The 18,537-nt window shown below is 38.5% G+C and overlaps 1 protein-coding gene across 4 annotated transcripts in view; it reads right to left on the reverse strand.

Annotated features, from left to right (window-relative positions):
* Positions 1-18,537, reverse strand: part of LOC132141585 (protein FAM222A-like) — a 91,449-nt gene that overhangs the window by 14,058 nt on the left and 58,854 nt on the right. For all 4 annotated transcript variants that reach the window (XM_059551237.1, XM_059551236.1, XM_059551234.1 and 1 more), the window contains exon 2: positions 13,318-13,475. In XM_059551237.1, coding sequence (XP_059407220.1) covers positions 13,318-13,423 — 106 coding nt within the window. In that variant the 5' untranslated portion in view covers positions 13,424-13,475. The remainder of the gene's footprint in view (positions 1-13,317; positions 13,476-18,537) is intronic.

Consider the following 18,537-nt stretch of genomic DNA (forward strand, 5'->3'; position numbering starts at 1 on the left):
AATCCATGTCATTTGAAATGTCTGGAAATCTCTACTCACTCACCACTATATACTCTCACTCAGCCTTCTTCTCCTCTGCTCCTGCACTCTCATCTATCTCTCCCTCTCTCTCTTTGAGTAAGCCAGTTTCATTGGGGGTACTTGCCGACTGGAATCACCTCAGGGCAAACACTTTATTATCTGCGGTCAAAGCGTCACTACAAATACCATTCTACACACACAAGTGTCACTTTGCATTTGTCTGCTCTCTGCCTGCATAGGGCCAGCAGGACCAGGCTGCCTGTACACACACACACACACACACACACACACACACACAGAGAGCGTGAGAAAACAGCTTGTATCTGCTTAAACACAGAAAAAAAAAAAATATATATATATATAAAATATATATATGTAATATAAAGTGCATATATATGTAAAGTGTGTGTGCGTATATATATATATATATATATACACACACACACACACACACACACACACACACTAGGGGTGTATGGTACGTGTATTCGTACCAGACCGTTTCGGTACAGGGCTTTCGGGAAGGTGCACGTTTGTACCGAATGACGGAATGCAATATTTTGTGCGCAGAACGTAAGTACATTTTCTTGTTTCCAAACGAACATATTAAGTGGCGGAAGTCTATTTTCACGCGACACGCGCAAGGGTGTTGGAAGCGTTTCCAGGCTAAATAGAATAGAAAAATTTCATTTTGTACACATATTAATTCATGACACTTTGATGTTTGAAAGTCTATAGGTATACATAAAATCAGATATAAATGTATTTTAAAAAATAAATTAATAATTATCGATTTTCAAATATTGCACCTGTCAAACATAGTCTATTTTGCCGTTAATACTATTGACGGTGTCCTTTATCAGTAGGCTTTATATTAATGCTCAACATGAAGTATAGATGTTGTTGTCGTGAAGACAAGAGCCTGGTCTGTCGGCGGTCTCCCTCTATGTCACCTACAGCAGCAGGCACAGTTCTGGTGAAGCAGGCCTACAAGCTGGGATTGGTAATGCTGCACTGTAATCATAGTTATTTATTTATATTTTTCATTATATTTTATTATATGATATTGGTTTGGACAGAGTATTTTATTTAGTGGAGAACTTTGCAGCAGTATTTTATTTCTTATTCTATTTTTATTTTATATATATTTTATTAAAAAGTATTTAAAAAAAAAATGTGTATAGTAATAAACATCCTGCAGTTTAATGTTTGCATTTCTTTCCCTTACTGTACCGAAAATGAACCGAACTGTGACTTTAAAACCGAGGTACGTACCGAACCGTGATTTTTGCGTACCGTTACACCCCTAATATATATATATATATATATATATTATATATATATATATAAACATACATATGAAGAGTTCATTTGCAAAAACAGTTAATTCTGTTTTTAACAATTTTCTAAAATCATGTTTTTTTCATTGTGCATTCCAATAAATCTCTTAACTAACTAAAAACTACAGCTAACAAACACAATACACAAAATATACAACATAATAAAGAACATGATATTTGAAAATTTATCGGTTTTTGCAAATAAACTTCTCATATATATATATATATATATATATATATAAGGATATAATAGTGTTTACAACTGTACAAATGCAATGTTTAAACATGGATCTTACGTATACAAGTTTGCTACTCTTTGTGTGTTTTTGTGGTGCTTGTGAGCTTTTTGTGTTGCTGTTTTTGTTATTCAGCACAGAACAGCTTTTCTCTGCCCTCCATACCGTGGGAGAGAGCATGAGGTACGAGAGATTATAAAGAAAGATGAATAAGAAATTCTCTGAGCTTGTAGCAGCGAGAGGAAGATAACAACCGCTGCACTCCCAGAGGAGAACCCCACACACCCCATCCACACACTCTCCTCCTAACGCCTCCGAGAGCCCCTCTTCATCATCCGCAGCAGTGGCGACAGCAGGCAGCGAGCGCCGTCCTCCCCCTGCCTGTGTGGAATGCTAACCGTCAGCAGACATGTCAGGGGCATTGTGGGACGAGAACTGGGCGATTTTGTTTTCTCTCACACTTCATGCCACATGGCTCGCCGGCAAACGAAAACGGCACAGACAGAAACAGAGCAAATGCCAATGGAAAAGCTTGTACTGCACTTTTGCATTGTTCTAGTGTGTCAAAACCAAAGCAGTTATAATATAAACAGCTTCAGAAACTCACTGCAAAATAAGCTCACAAACATTTAGAGTACATTCAAAAATGTGATTACAGATCTAATCATGATTCCATTTGTTTTGCAGATATTTGTGTTAACATGTTTTAAGGCTCAAGGCAAATTCCTTGTATATCAAACAACTTATGAGGCTATTTTTTCCCCATAGTCCTCCCTTTACTTTGTCCTTATTCTGCCCGCCAACACACAACATGCCCCACTCCTCTAAGGATCTTCAAATGCAGTTTTGTAGGGGTTTCTCTATGGTGAGGTCTGATAGCCAGCCATGAAGAAACAAAACATGAAGCGGCCCATTTCACTTTTATACAACAGACTTGTCGACTTGAATAAATCCCTCATGTGCGTTAGCATTTCTGGGGTCACAAAGTCGACAGTGAGGACAAGCCACTGCTGGATCCAAACATCTTCCTGGGAGAACGAGAACGAAAGGAGAGTTACAGCAATTTGTAAATGACAAGTGCCAAATAAAATAGCCAGCTGCATGATTTTGATTTTTTTAAAGGAATACCCGTGTTACATGCAACTCAAGCCCTATCGACAGCACCACTGCTATTTTCATTTTTTATATGTACCTCATTTTTGTAAAAACAAACCAAATATGTAAAATAATACATGTACAAAAGAAGTCTTAGGAGCTATTGATGTACCACTTGTATTTAATTCAGAATATTCTTTTTTATGTTCTTTTCTTATTCATGCCGATAAAAATGATCTTCGGTTGACAATTAAAAAGAACCAGAAGAACTGAGGAACAAACACTGTCAAATAAAATCTTGGAGAACATCACAAGCTTCTTGATAGAGCTAAAGATAATGAAGAGATAACTAATAATGTGAGCGAGGAAATGAAGGAAAAAAAAGGTTCAATTTCGCTCGTCTCTGATAAGATGACCTCGTTTCGACTGCAAGATTCATATCAGGAAAACTTTTAGAAATAATCATTCATGCACACACACACACACACACACACTGCAAGACTTGCACACATATGCACAATGTGTGATAGAGAGACAAATCAGAAAATTAAGCTGAGATTAGGAAGACGAACAAGATCTCAGAGGAACAGATAACAGAAAGACAGATAAAAGGGTGTACAGTATATGTGTGTGTGTGTGTGTGTGTGTCCTGACAGGCCGAGGGAGATCTCACAGTGCGAGTCTGCAGGTAAATAGAAAAAGAGGGCTGCCTGCAGCTAGCCTGGAGCAAGTCTCAACCCTTCTGCTCTCTCATTTAGGAAACAAGGTCTCCACTGCTTCAAAATGAATATTAAACACCCGACACACGCAAGCACTGGTAAAACCACATTAAGCCATTGGCCACTGAGCCATAAGTCAGCATGCTAGTAAAAATATCACTAGACGGCCAAATAACTAAAGGTATTGCATTTGCACAAACAAGACACAAACAAGATCTATTTTCATTTCCAACACTTGTTTATTTATATCTAAACATGTCTTTGTTTGCTTTTTGACAGGGTGTATGAGAATATTAGACCACAGAGACGTGTAAGGACAGGAAACAAGAAACCCAATCAAGCACGCAGAGTCTTTCATACTAATGCTTCTGATACTAATTTGCAAGAGAGGCTGTTAGCAGACACACTCTCTTTACCCAGAGGACAGTGAGTGTGTCAGGCAGGCTATTCTAATTGATGTTAAAGGTCCCAAAGGAGCAACAATGTTAGTTTAGCACGTCGTGTACTGTCTGTCTTTCTCTCTCTCAGACACACATTAACCATGTGAATTTGATCGGTCCATCTTTCTTCACTAATCTCCTCTTTCATAACACATTCAATAAGAGACGCAGATAAATGGATGGAGAGACATACAAGAGAAATGGACAAAATGCAGGGAGTTAGACGATGAGAAACATATAGAAAAGACAAAGAGAGTAAGACAGATGGTGAGAAATATTTATAGAAAAGATAGAGGACAGATATATTTAAACGACAAAACCAGCCTTAAGACACTGGTGTATATTTTTAGCAATAACCAAAATAATAATACATTGTATGGGTCAAAATTGGCAATTTTTATTTCATGCCAAAAATCATTAGGATATTAAGTAAAGATCATGTTCCATTAAGATATTTTGTAAATGTCCTACCGTAAATATATCAAAACGTAATTTCTGATTAGTAATACGCTTTGCTAAGGATTCATTTGGACAAATTTAAAGGCGATTTTTTTTTCAGTATTTAGATTTATTTGCATTCTCATATTCCAGATTTTCAAATAGTCGTATCTCAGCTAGGGATGCAACGATACCAATTTTTCAGAACCGATCCCATCCGATCCCGAAAACTCTGAGTATCTGCCGATACCGATCCAATCCGATACCAGCAGAGTTTTTTTTTAAATTCAATATAGAATTTCTATACTTCTCTGTGTTGACCTGATCATCACTCTTTTGTGTTTTAAACACAATCTACTTCATATACAAAACTTCATTTAAATGAAAAATGACAAATGAAAAAATATATAAAATACTATTATAAACTAGTTTAGTGGATAATTCAGCAGAAATAATGTACTCTAGATTCTAAAAAAAATCATGGGTGCACAATCATTTTATAAAATCTACTGAAATATTTTATTTATAAATAAAAGGGAATAAGTCTAAAATCTGGTAAAATGTTACACATTGCTCTTTGTATTATTGTAAAATACATTCATGAAAAAACAAGTATATACATTTATATAGACATATAAAATACGTTTCTTTTAAATGTATAGCACAGTAATAAAGGCAGCAACATATGATAGATAGCACAGAACAAGAAAGACTATTAATACTCTTTGATTGAGTAGAAAAGTATTATAATACTAAAGGCGCCAGAGCGCTTATGCACAAACCTGCTCGGCTTCATCTTCAGATTTCTCTTCACAACAGTTCAGTCAGGGTACTGTTTCAGTAAATAAATTACTCCGGGTTATTGGTTTATTTCGACTCGGAGGGATTGTTAGCCACATTAAAAAGGTAATTAACTAAGTAATTTGTGGATTAATGCTAACCGTGGATGCTAACCGGTTCAAATGATTCAGTCCGATTTGGTGAACTGGTTCACTAAGAAGAACCGGTCAAATCAAACTATTTGTTCGCGAACCAGACATCATTAGTACAAAGGAAAGAGAAATTGATACGTAGTGTATTAAATCTAGTGATGCACCGAAATGAAAATTCTGCGCCGAAACCGAAACCGAAAATTTAGGATGCACTTGGCCGAAAACCGAAACTGAAGCCGAAAATGGCTTCTTTTAAAAACGTATATATATATTGCTTGGATTTAATGGATCTGAATTGAAAAATCACAATATAATAATCAAACTTTTATTAACAGTTACATAACAAAACATAAAATATTTTTAACAATAAATATAAATAATAATTATTCTTCAAGTTTTATGTTCCATCAAATAAAATAGTTTTTTAAAAATTGTGCAAAAAAAATCCACAATTTTGGAGATTTTGCAGAACAAATGCTACATATTGTAACTTTGGTGTCCTCTCGTATAGGGCTGTCACTTTTGTGAAAAAAAAATCCTGTTCGATCCTTTTTTTCAACGCCAAATATAGGCAAATCCACCGACAACTAAACAGGCATTAGGGCGAACGTAAAGAGGGCGCTTGAGACGCGCACAAGTCAGCAATGTGGACTGCCATAACATCAATGAAAAACATTACTGAAGGATACATTGATATTATGCACTAATAGGCTGTGTGTGTGTGTGTGTGTGTGTGTGTGTGTGTGTGTGTGTGTGTGTCAGAACCTGCAGTTGCTGTGTGACGCGCGTTCGCTGCGAGCATATAGTGGCGAGCTGGACGCGCTCCGAGAGAAGGCCGTTAAAATCGATTCCCTATTTTCGTTTTCGAAACTTGTGTTGGTTGGTCCGATCGATTGTGCAGCTTTTGTGACAAGCTTTTTATTATTGTGACAGCCCTTTGACATGCGTAATCTTTGATAGGCAGACGCGTGATAACAGCTTGACCGTGAGTGAAACCTAAGCGCTTGTGCACGGATGGGAGGGGTGGGTGACATTCATTTTCGGTTTACGTTTTCGGCTGTTTTTTTTATTTCGGCCCGAAACCGATAATGCCATTTCGGCCGAAGATTTTCGGCGGCCGAAATTTCGGTGCACCCCTAATTAAATCTGTGCGTTAGTTTAATGAGCCTTTTCTTTGAACAGTTTTAAACCTCAGTTACTGTGCACTCTTGAAGAGAGTTTCATGGTTTTAACTGTAGTAACCGAACGAGACACGCAGTTTGATTTCTGAATGGAGGATGACAGACAGCTGCAGCGGAGAGAAGAGCTTATGTGAACGTGAATTTAATGACTTCAATATTAATCTGTACCTCACACTGAACTATGGAGCAGCTTCAGAACACTTGATATATGTTCTCGAAAACGTTTTGATGCTTTATAATAATATTTTTTTGCCTTCCGTGTGGCTCAACAATAACACAATAGTATACACAGGAATGGATTTGGATCGGTCTCGTCTGTCCGATACCCTATCTGCAGAAAATGCCTGGATCGGAGCCGATACCGATCCCGAGTATTGGATCGATGCATCCCTAATCTCAGCCAAATATTGACTGATCCTAACAAACCGTACATCAATGGATCAGTTTTAAAAAATAGACACTTAAGACTGGTTTTGTGGTCCAGGGTCACATATAGAGAGAAATGGAGAGAAATATACATAGACAAGACAGAGGGAGATAGATAGATTGATAGACAGAGAAATCAATATAGAAAAGACAGACAGACATATATGCCTATATACAGACAGAGAGTTATAGAGATCCAGACAGACAGACAGATATGGACAAATAAGATGGATACAGACAGATGGACAGAGAGAAAAAAGATTGATAGAGATCGAGATCGAGACAGAAAAATAGACAAACAGAAGGTCAGTCAGCCAGACAGAGAGTGATCGGACAGATGGATTAATAAATATGAGATGGAGACAGGCAGATATCACAGTGTGTGCGCTCATGTTCTTCATCTTCTAACCTGTCTTTCGGCCCGCAACGGAAGGTCAGTGTCCGAGTGTGATCTCATTTCCTCAGCTGCTCTGGGAGCCCTGGATCCCCTCCACCTCTTCTCTTCCTCCTCCTCTCCTGCCCTCCCTCTCTACCTCCTTCCAACCCGTTCATACACCTGGGAGGCTCATGCGCCAGCTTACAGGGCATCTCGCTTTCGTCTTCCAAAGTCACGGCAACAGCCGCTAGCATACCAGGCCCCCTTCCCCACCCTGCTCTGCCCTCTATGCCAGTGGCACCCAAAGTCCCAGGATGGGCACAGAATGAGTGGAAAGGCTGGTGGGTTCCCAGCAGTGCCCGGAAATGAGCCTCAGGGTGTGTCTGCAGGTTGCTGGCAGGGTGATCGGCCAATTGTAACCTTGGGTAGCAAAGAATACTGACTGGATACAAACAACAATAAAAAACCTCTGATTGTCACTGCCTAGTCACTTATTGATATTAATATGAATGCTCATTGCACATCAATGAGAAGCCCTAAATGCCTCAGAATCAGGACATGGAGGGAAAAAATCCAAATCCCCGCAGACACAGGGCCTGAGGGCAGCTGTCAATCAACGTAAAAAGGTGAAAAAGGGCAGATTAGAAACTAAGGCTAAAGGTGACCTTTTAGTTGGCCTTGTAAGCATGTTTAAATATATTGTGGCAAATGTGATTTGTTTTCTGTGTGGGGACCCCTGCTGGACTGGAGGAGCAATGCACTGCTGAAACAAAGACATTCTGGCAGGCATCAGCATTTCATGACCCTTCCACAACCCTTAGCCATTAATGTGAGAACTAAAGCTCAGTCCAATTCTGACGTCTTGTCAGTATGGTACTGACTTCTGCTTCTCATATGGTTAAAATCTTTCCCAACGGGCCTTCAGAGGTGATAATCTCTCTCTACCGGATTGGATGTTGTGACCCTGCAAATGATGTCACAGTGCTATATGTGCATCTGATTGGCTGCCAATGCCTGCTGTGCTTCAGGGTAGAGGGAGAAGAGTGATGTGATTGGACGTGAAGCACTCACCTTACACAGGTGAGTGTGTGTAACCAATCATGTGTAACATTAGCATGTGTAACATGCAATCTACATGAAGGAGAATAGAAAGAAAAATAAAATGCATGAAAAAGGCAAAGCAAAAAGAGGAAAAATAAACTGGAGCAGAAGAGTGGAAATAAGCAAAATTAGAAATAGTAAAGAGAAAGCAAGAGATAAAAATTAAATCATGAGCAAAAGAGTGAACAAAAAAAAAGTAAGATAAAGAGAAAAAAAGCACAGAAAAAAGCAAAAAAGAGAGAACTAGAGTGAACAAGAGGGAAATTATGAAAAAGAAATGAGTGCGAGAAAAGCAATTTAGCAAAAGAATGAAGTACAGAATTAGAAGATGAGAGTGAATGAAAAAATAAAGAAGAGTGAAAGAGAGAGAGTGAACAGAAAGAAAGAAAGAAAGAAAGAACAAAAAAGCAAAGTAATTAAAAAGCAGGAAATATACAAAATAAACATTGTGAAAAAAAGTTAAATAAAATGGAAGAAAAGAAAGAAAATAAAGTGAAAGAGAGATTAAGAAAGAAAGAAAGAAAGGGTAGGAATTAATGAAGGAGCAGGGAATATTCAAAAGAACACAAAAAAGAGAATGAAAGAGCAAAAGGTGTGAAGGAAAAAACGAGCTACGAAAGCAAGAAATGCAGAAAAGCACCCAGAATGCATTGCAGAGGTCAGTGTTGGAGTGGCTGTGATGTGTCCGGCCCGGTGCTCCTGTCCCCAGGGTGCTCAGTGATGAAGGGGATCTGCCCTCCGCTCAAACTTTCATGTCGCCATCTAAGCTCCTGGCAGACAGACGCTGGCGGGGGGCTGGACGACAGCTACAAATGTCACCCGAACAGGGAGATTTAATTAGGAACGACAAGCCCTGACGCGCAAGACTGCCGCCACATACTCCCAGAATTTAGGCATGCTGAAAGCGAGCGGCTGTGATTTATAATTTAACTAATGCTTGGCGTTTCTTTTTCATTTCTTGGCTAGAAGGGGGAAAACTCAAAAGGCCTCCTCACTGAAGCAAATCTAATACGATATTTTTAAGGGCAGGCGGTCAACGGCTTTTTAAAAAGCACGTCGCTCGCTCTCTCTCTCGGTTTCTCGCTACCTCCACTTTGCAACTCGGCTGAATTTCGCTCTCGTTTTTTTGAGTTCTCTTTCTGCTCAGACAGGGAAAGAGGTGTGATAATGAAAACAACCTCCTTTCCTATCTCCCGCCTCTCTCTCTCGCCCGCTAAGCTCCATGCACTCTGGGGAAATTGATTGTCTGGCGAGGCGATCTGAGCACTAGCAGCTGATGCTGGAGCAAGTTAAGTCCCTTTTTTATTGAGGGTACAAGGCATTTTTTAATGGGAGTCGCATCAATGAACTGTGCAGCGCTCAGCATCTGCATGCAGAAGGGGGCTTTTACTTTATAGTTATTTGAATACCCTCCCAACTCCTCTCGCTCTACTCATGCCAGATCTGAGGAGGACAGAAAGCAGAAACCCGTCCACCTCCATCATCTCCAGACAAACTGGCCTCTCTCGGTCCAAAGCCTGACACCTGTCTGCAGCTCCAGAGCAGACGGTGCGGTCCATATATACTGAAACCACAGACACCCTAATCAATGAATCACACACTAAGGTCTTTTACTTATTGTTATGAGCTTGTGCTCTACTGTAGCCATCTCTCAATCAAATGCAAACGAATGCCAGGAAGAGTGAGTGAGTGAGTTTGTGAGACAGAAAGAAAAAGAAACTGTTCTTTTGCTATTGATTTCAGCCTCAGACCCCTACCGACTGCTTCTCAATAAGAAGTCTAGAAAGGAAGTGGCTAAATCCTGCTGAAATTGAAGGGAGGGAATCAATTTAAATCAAGCATGGCGGTCTCTGTCTCTTTTCCTTTTTTTTCCCCTTTTTTTTCATTTTCCATTTTTCCAATACCTCCGCTTGGATTCTCACTTCATCCAACCACTACTTCATCAATCCATTTGCAGCTTTTTCAATCATCCACTCATTCATCCATTCACCTGTTTCATTCATTCAATCATTTACTTCTTCATCCATCCATCCATCCATCCATTCCAAAAATTTTCATCTATCCATCCATTTCTTCATCCATCCACTCATTAACTCATCCGCTTCTTCATCCATTCTTCCATCCACTCATTCCTTCAATTATTCATCCATTCTGCTCCTCCATGTATTCATTCATCAGTATGCTTGTTAATCCATCTATCCACTCATTCATCCACTCATCCATCCATCCATTCACTTATTCAATCATACATTCATTCATCCTTTTTAGGGCTGGGCGATATGGAGCAAAAAATATATCTCGATATATTTTGCTATATCTCGATATACGATATATATCTCGATATCTTTACAGGAAAAATAACCCCCCAAAAACTACTGCAAAAACAAATATGCCAAATATTACATGTATGAAACGTTTTATTTTTTTCTTCACCATATGTTTTATTGTTACCTAATTCTGTGTGTTTAGCATGTGTAATTATTTAAATGCACAAAAACAACTTAATTAGTTAAAAAATTCTTAAAATAGCCTTATGTGAAATGTTTTTTCCCTTGTGTGTTTCTGTGTATTTACATTTTTCTGGTTATCAAATGAAGGCATAAAACATTCATTTAATTTATCTTTTAATTATTAAAAATTAAGCAAACTTTATTTTTTGGTAAACAAAGGGGATTTACTATTAAAAATTAAACATGGAAGAAATGTTGTGTGATTATTCCTTAAAAAATGATGTTTGTTTAATTTTAATAGTAGTACTAGTGGGCTATGTACATTCTACTGAACAATAGTAATAGATTTCTGGCAAATAATTTTATTTTGAAGGATTTACATTTACAGTTCTGTGTATGTGATACTGTGATACAGTCTATGATGTGATATGATATGATGCTAGTATTACTCAAATCAAACGGTCAGATGCTCATGAAGTGACTCTCAGAACAGTTCTGGAGATATTCTTCATGTGTTTACGTCCTCGTAAATATCTCGATATATTTTAAATATCGAGATATCGCCCACCCCTAATCCTTTTGTTTCTCCATCAATCCATCCGCCTGCCCGTCCATGGAGGAATTCACTCACTCATTCATTTCTATTTCGCCAGTAAAGTTCTATCACTTCCTGTTCTCAAAGTTCACTCTTTTACAAAACATACACGCACACATTCTTAAAACCTCACAACAGAAACATCTCAGACACTGGCAGCAGGTGCCCATGGATGTCTTTCCCAAAGCAGCCATCCCTTTGACCTTTTCCTGTTTGTCAAGAAGGTGAAAGCAGAACGAGACCACGCTGATCAGAGAGCAGCAGGAGGACGATGCCATCCTATTACCTTTAAGCTGCTCTGAGCTTAGAGCTGAACCTAAGGCACATTGGTCAGAAGTTCCTCAGCTCTTCTGCCTGTCCTCACCATAATCAGCTTGTGCATGTGGAATACTGCCACGCCAACAAAACAGAACCGAAAGCATATGGAATGTTCTAAAAGAAGGACATCCCCCTCTTCCTCTCTGTTCTTTCCTTTCTTCTCTCCTTCTCATTACAGGAAGAGCTCCCTCAGTTTAAGTCTAATCTGAAGCTTAAAGCAGAGCCCTGGGATCTTTGGTTGGAAAAAAAAACATAATTTCTTTAATCTCAGAGCCTGCCAGAACGAGATTTGTCAGTCTGTACAATTCCTACAGACCCTGAACAAACATGGATGTACACATGAAAATTTACACAAATATACAGTGTGATAACCAGAGGACCTATTCTACATTTTCTTGTGCATATGTGTGAAACCGGCTTATGGAAAATGAGCAGATTTGTTTCAGCATGTGTCTATTTGTATACAGGTAAGTCGGTAAGGACATACACCACTGCAAATGTTTAGCTAACCTTGAGCTAGAAGACTTGAAGCCGTGGCAGGGAACCTCAGCAGTAAAGTCTTTAATTCTTGCTGATTCAATGGTTATTGAACTATGAAGACAAACACTCTACAAATGATCCATATATGGTCAACAAGACCTTCCACAGACATTCCACACAGAATTGCACATAGACAGGTAGAGGCTGAGTTGAGTATAATGTACTAGAGCACAGCAGGTTAAAGTGCAGTAAAAAAAATAAAATAATACAAGGCGTTCTCCAAACTAGGGCTTTTCTAGACATAAAAGGGTAGTAGGAGGTCTGTAAAACATTTGATATTGTTATTGTTTGTAAAATGTGTTATTAAAGCTGTCAAAGTTAACAAGGGCAGTAAAGATATTGGTACTCATTTATTTATTTACATTCTACAAATTCGAGAAGATTTTATTTTATTTCAAGCCACGATTTAGATTTAATAAATTTAATAATTTAGATTTAATAGATTTGAATTTAATTTCAGTTTTCTAAAGACTGGTAAAAAAAAATGGTAAAATAACTGTTAATATTTTATTCTATTAAGAGCAAGGCAACAGTAAAAAAAAAAAAGTAAATACTTTACAGCTAATATTTGAACAATTTGCTTAAGTACAAAGAGAATATAAAAGCCAATTCTTCAATTATTCAAGGGGACGATTGTATTTCTGTACCTCTGCAGCAGAGTACACTACAGTAGAGTGGAGTATAAAAACTATCGGAGCGGAGGACAGACTCGAGTACAAGGACAAAAGCCAGCAGCACTCTAATCAAGGCTGCGAAAAACAAGATGTTAACTCTTTTTGTCTAAACAATGCCACTGTGAGTGGAGCGAAGCTTCTTGGGGCATGAAATGAATGTGATGTGAACATTTCAGGGGTCATGAATGTGCTTCATCACGCTGACATAAAAAAGCTTTGTTAATAGAACAGTGTGAAAGAAGAGTCTATTGTCAAAGTTCATTTAACTCATCCTCAATGCCGTCAGTGCCTAACTACACAGTCACATTTAATCATTCAGTCTGAGTGTTCAGTCCCATCAGAAGGAGGTGAATCTAATCTGCTGTGCCAGCAATCAGCAAGTTTGATGTCGACCATTTGTATTTGTCATTTACCAGAAATCTAAACTCTGCTCACATTTGCGGTTGATGTGTTGCGTTGGCTCAAGATTCTTGCTGCTGCTGCAGACGGCCGTGGCGTGCTGGTGCGCAGGGTTCTGCCTCCTCTGCAGACAGGCCAGCATGACTGCGCAGACGCAGGTATGATTCTACAGACACTGGTTTGCCGAGGCCGACCTGCAAAATGAAGAAAAAAGTAGTTAGTGATGTAGTCAGAATGAGCAAGACGTGCCGGAATTAATCTGATTTAGATGGAAAAACAGTATTATAAAAGTAATTTGAGAACTGGAGATTATAGCACATAAAATATTTTTAAAATTAGAAATAAAATAAAAATAAAATCATAAAAAAGTTTATCATTGAAAGTACTAATAAAATTAGAAATAATTAATGTTTTTAAAATAATTAATAAGTGTAAATAAAAGTATTAATAAAATTACATATTTCTTTTTAAAAATATTTTAAAAACTAAATGAAAAAGTTTAAATAAAAGTTTCTTTATCTCTCTGTAATTGTTTGCTAAATAAAAAAAGAAACTATCAATTAAATTATATTATTATTTTCAACAGCATAATAATAAAAGCATTACTAAAATTATAAAAAGTTTCGTTTTAAAATCACAAATAAAAATTTGTGTAAATAAAAGTAAAATTACACTCTTGTTTAAAAGCATAAATAAAAGTTTAAATATTAAAACTAATCAATAACATTATAATTGTAAAAAGTATTAATAAAAAGAATGAAATAAAAGTGTAAAATAAAACTAAACTTAAATAGGAAAAGGATCAGGAAAAGGCAGATTCAAACTCGCATGTGTCAGGGCACAAGCACCAACCACTAGGTCACGGCTCAAATGTGTATACGTATTTTTTTATTCAGTTCTTCAACTCACACCTGTGAATCACAGGAGGAGGACACACACACGGACACACACACACACACACACACACACACAGAAGTATGTAGGTTTAATGCTGCTCCAGCTGCCTCTCGGCTCCGTGGGCTGAATTACAAACACACACCTGCTGCATCACATGGAAATCCAGCAGCCTCGTCCTTCCTGGCCATCCCACAGCATACATCCATCAACAGCCTATCACTTCCTTCAGTCACAAGAGGAATAAAGCGCCCACTACTGCTCACAACACACACGGTAAGAACAAAACCCTGCGTTGACCTGCTGAAACACTTCCGAGGTGTTTTTCTTTTATTTTTTTTAATGATGCAGGTGTCAAAAGAGAGCCTGTCTGCAGTTCAGACAGCTATTGGGATGGTGTTTTGCCCAAAAAGATCTCGAGGCAGTTTCCAGGAGTTTCTGCTTGGAGTGTAAATGTCCGTATTGTGTGTGGGTGTATGTGTAACATGCTGATGAGTCGGGAGGTGGGGCAAATGCCAAGCACACATCAGGGCCAGTGACGGGTGTAATCAATCTCCCCCCGGGCCATAAATCTCTGGCTGCATTCCTGCTCTGCCTCCCTCCATCTTCAGCTCTTTCGCTCCAGAGGAAGAGGAGAAAACAGGGAGCATTGCCAGACAGGAGACACAGGAAACAGCAGCTCTGTTGGAGAACGTGTTATAGGACCATCTGACCACGTTTTAGGCAGCACTGCCACCCACCAGCCAACTCTTAGACTAGCAAAGACAGTCTAATGGGAAGTTAAAGGAACAATCCTGCTAGAGTACCTTTAGGAGAAGTGCCCTGTTCAAGGGCACAACGGAGGGTTCGAACTTGCAAGCCCAAATGGAACTAGATCAGGACTTTGATATCAGCACAAATGTATCGAACTTTTTTTTTACAGCACATCTGATTGTCAATCATAAAGCATTTATAATGATGTCCTAGACATCAAGGCTAATTTTGTGATTTAGTCAATGGAAGCAAAGAAAGGTGACATTTTTGGTTTAGTTTTTCTAAAATATGCTATATTATCAAATGTGAAAACTTCACAGAGGTTAGATAGCAAAACCTTTTATTGAAACATTGAGTGCTTTAACTTTGGCAGCCCTAAAATTCTAAAACCAAAATAAAATAAACTGAATCTAGAAAGCTATTAAAGAAAAAACTACAATAAAACCATCAGTGATTGAGTGAAAACTAAGTAAAATAAAGACAGATAAAATGGAAATAAAATAGAAACTTACATTTCAAACTATAATAACCTTGGTGAAATGTTTAATATGGCTTGGCTAAGTAGGTAGGACATGTTCCTGGATCAATATCCTTGTTGTTCTGGAACAGCATTCGTATCAACCAATCAGGTTTTAGGATTAGGCTTACAGCTGGGGTTAAGGGCTTGTACAACATTCTTACCCCATCATCCCCCTGATTGGTTGGGTTCTGGGTTCAACTAGGGCTATAATTTACAGCTATGTTATGCAGCACCAACAAAAAATCTAGGAACATGTAATACTTGGCTAAATCAAGTCGTGCCAGAGGGCAACTGTGTAAATTACAGCTCTTTAGGTGGTGACGTGATTAAACTGAAGCAGAAACATCTTGAAGCTCAGCAAGAACGTCTGACAATCCTTTACCTCCCATCTTGTCAGTCAGACTTTCAGAGGGAACACATCTTAAACTGAAAACATGCAATCCAAGAGTGTGCTGATTCGCTCTGTTTTATCGACATGTGAAATCTGTGTTATTTAAAGATCGCAGCTCATCGGTAAACATCTCTCTCATTCTTCTCAATGGTTTTCTGTCACAGCGGGGGAATGGATTAGCCCTTCCTGAGACTGTTTCCAAAAATCTGCATGTGAATGAAAGCAGATGATGAGGGACTGAGCAGAGAATGAGAGCGAGATCGACAAGCGACTCAGGTCTGTCTGTCTGCCTGTCGATATTTATTTATAGCAAACAAGCATGCGCTTTGAAATTGTGCAGCCACGTCAACTAACATGTGCTTATCAATGCATTTGAATAAATCAACTGCAAAACCAATAAAATCTCCACAACTATACATGCAATCCTCATCGTTCTCTGCCTTCTCTTCAAGATTTCCACAATATCACTTGTGTGTGCTTCCTGAGATATGAGCCACATTACATATTTGCATATTCCCGGATCGCTGTTATTTCATAAAACTAGAGGCATATAAGGGAATGAACCTCATGCAAACAGTGCGACTGAACTCTTGTGATTTTCATCTTAAGCCTTATAGGCACACCGACTTCATAGACATCCCTCCTGATTATCCTGGAGTTAAGTCCCTTGGTTAGGGTAAAGGCTCAGGTTCAGAGAACTCAGACTTACTAACACGGAGCAAAGGGTTCAGTGCAACATGATTTTAAAACCAAATGCATCTCTATGAACCACATTACAATTCACAGTGAAATTAGTTTTAAACACTGTTAAAAAGATTATGAAGTTTTATTTAGCACTAAAATCACATTTAGAAATGCATACATTATACTGTATATTGTCTTAAATACTTATAACTATGGCTGAAATAATTCCTCGAGTAACTCGAGTAACTAGATTACAAAAAATGATCGAGACAAATTCCTCTGCCTCGAAGCCTCTTTTAATTTATTTTAAATCTCACGTCAGGTTCTTTCACAATTATTTTTTTAATGTGACAACACGTTTACATCACCCACAACATGGAAAGAGACACAAGCGCTGCTTCCAAAATCTCATACTGCAAGGAGTCCTATTAAAATATCCTATTAAAATATAACATATTAAAATTAAGCACTATTGAGTCTAAAATTAAAATTTAAAACCTTAAAAACAAGTCAATTATTTTAAAATTCTAAAAGTTAATTTAGGCATGTAGTATGTAATATTTGATTTAAGATTATAGAACAATTCTATAAAAACCAAAAAAAGAAAAAAAAGGGAAAAAAAGGATGATACCTAATATGATTCATATGCAGTTGCTGCCAGTTTTTCTAGTGCTAAAATCTTGTTTTACACAACTGCAAGTGTTCTGTCTGACTGCGATTGGGTGACTTTCACACTTTCAGTGTGAAGTGACAAACTACAATACAACTTTTTATGACAAAGACACTCTGAAATCTCCGATTGAGACATGCAGCTTAAGTCAAAGTACCCCATGCATAAATCAGCTTCTGTAATGAAAGTGCTTTTGAACCTTTAACAATATACAGTTTCAGGTAGACACGCACTTAGTTTGTCTGATGCATGCCGAGATCTCTGGCGAGTGAATTAACCTCACGCTGGCCTGAGCCCCCTGAATTCTCTGAAGTGCACTTCTGTGGGAGAGCCGAATAGATCGATAGACTGGAAAGTAAGTGGAAGGTGAGAACGAAAAGAGGTGTTAGTGAGGATAAATGAACCTAAGACAAAAAGCATGATGGCTAAAAGTTTATTTCCTGTCTTATAAAATCCTCCATTATGACCAATACAGGCTCAGCCTATAGGGAATGTATGTACACTGATGCAAAGGAGGGAGAAAGAAAAAAAAGGTTTGCATTTATCTGCGAAAGACAAGGGGACGGAGAGGAGGGGGGCTTCTCTTCCTAATTGAATGGTGACCTGCCAGCTCGGTGTGAGTGTGTGTGTGTGTGAGACAGAAAGCCCCATGCAGTGCTTTTAAAAGGCCTGTGTGTCTCCCCTCTTAATAAGCCCAAACAAGTTAATCCAATCGACACACCCAGACCCTTTTCTTCGGTTTTAACAAGCAGCCACTACAGTTCCCCATAATCCCTCACACACACGGCACCGTTGAATGGAAAGCAATGAAAGAGCCCATTAGAGGGACAGACAGAGTCCCCGACCCCTTAACTTCGCTACACAGCACACACACACAATCTTAGACACTCAACACTATTATATTAAAACCACACACACAAACATGCGGAGTAGAAACAAAATCAGAATGACACACACACACATACACGAATAATGCAACAGGACAAGGACAAACGAGGATGCAAAACACACACAGACAAGCAAACAATCCTTCAGAGAGGACAGGCACATACTTTGGGACATAAATCCAACGATTGTTAACAAGACACACACACACACACACACACACTGGAGACCCGGCGCTTCCTAACGACACATGAATGCAGGAGAGGACGTAAAGCCCATGGAGCGCAAACAGTCCTGCTGACAACAAACAAACAATATACGCAAGTGTTTCCACTATACATACAGTTTCATTCAATAGCTAACAATATTCACACACAATATCCACATCTGCTAAAGGGCCGCCTCCATTCCAGGGTCAGACACGGGTCAAACACTGTTGCAAGCACAAGCAGATGGAAG

The sequence above is a fragment of the Carassius carassius genome, chromosome 5 (genome assembly GCF_963082965.1).
Source record: "Carassius carassius chromosome 5, fCarCar2.1, whole genome shotgun sequence".
In the NCBI taxonomy this organism is placed as follows: Eukaryota; Metazoa; Chordata; class Actinopteri; order Cypriniformes; family Cyprinidae; genus Carassius; species Carassius carassius.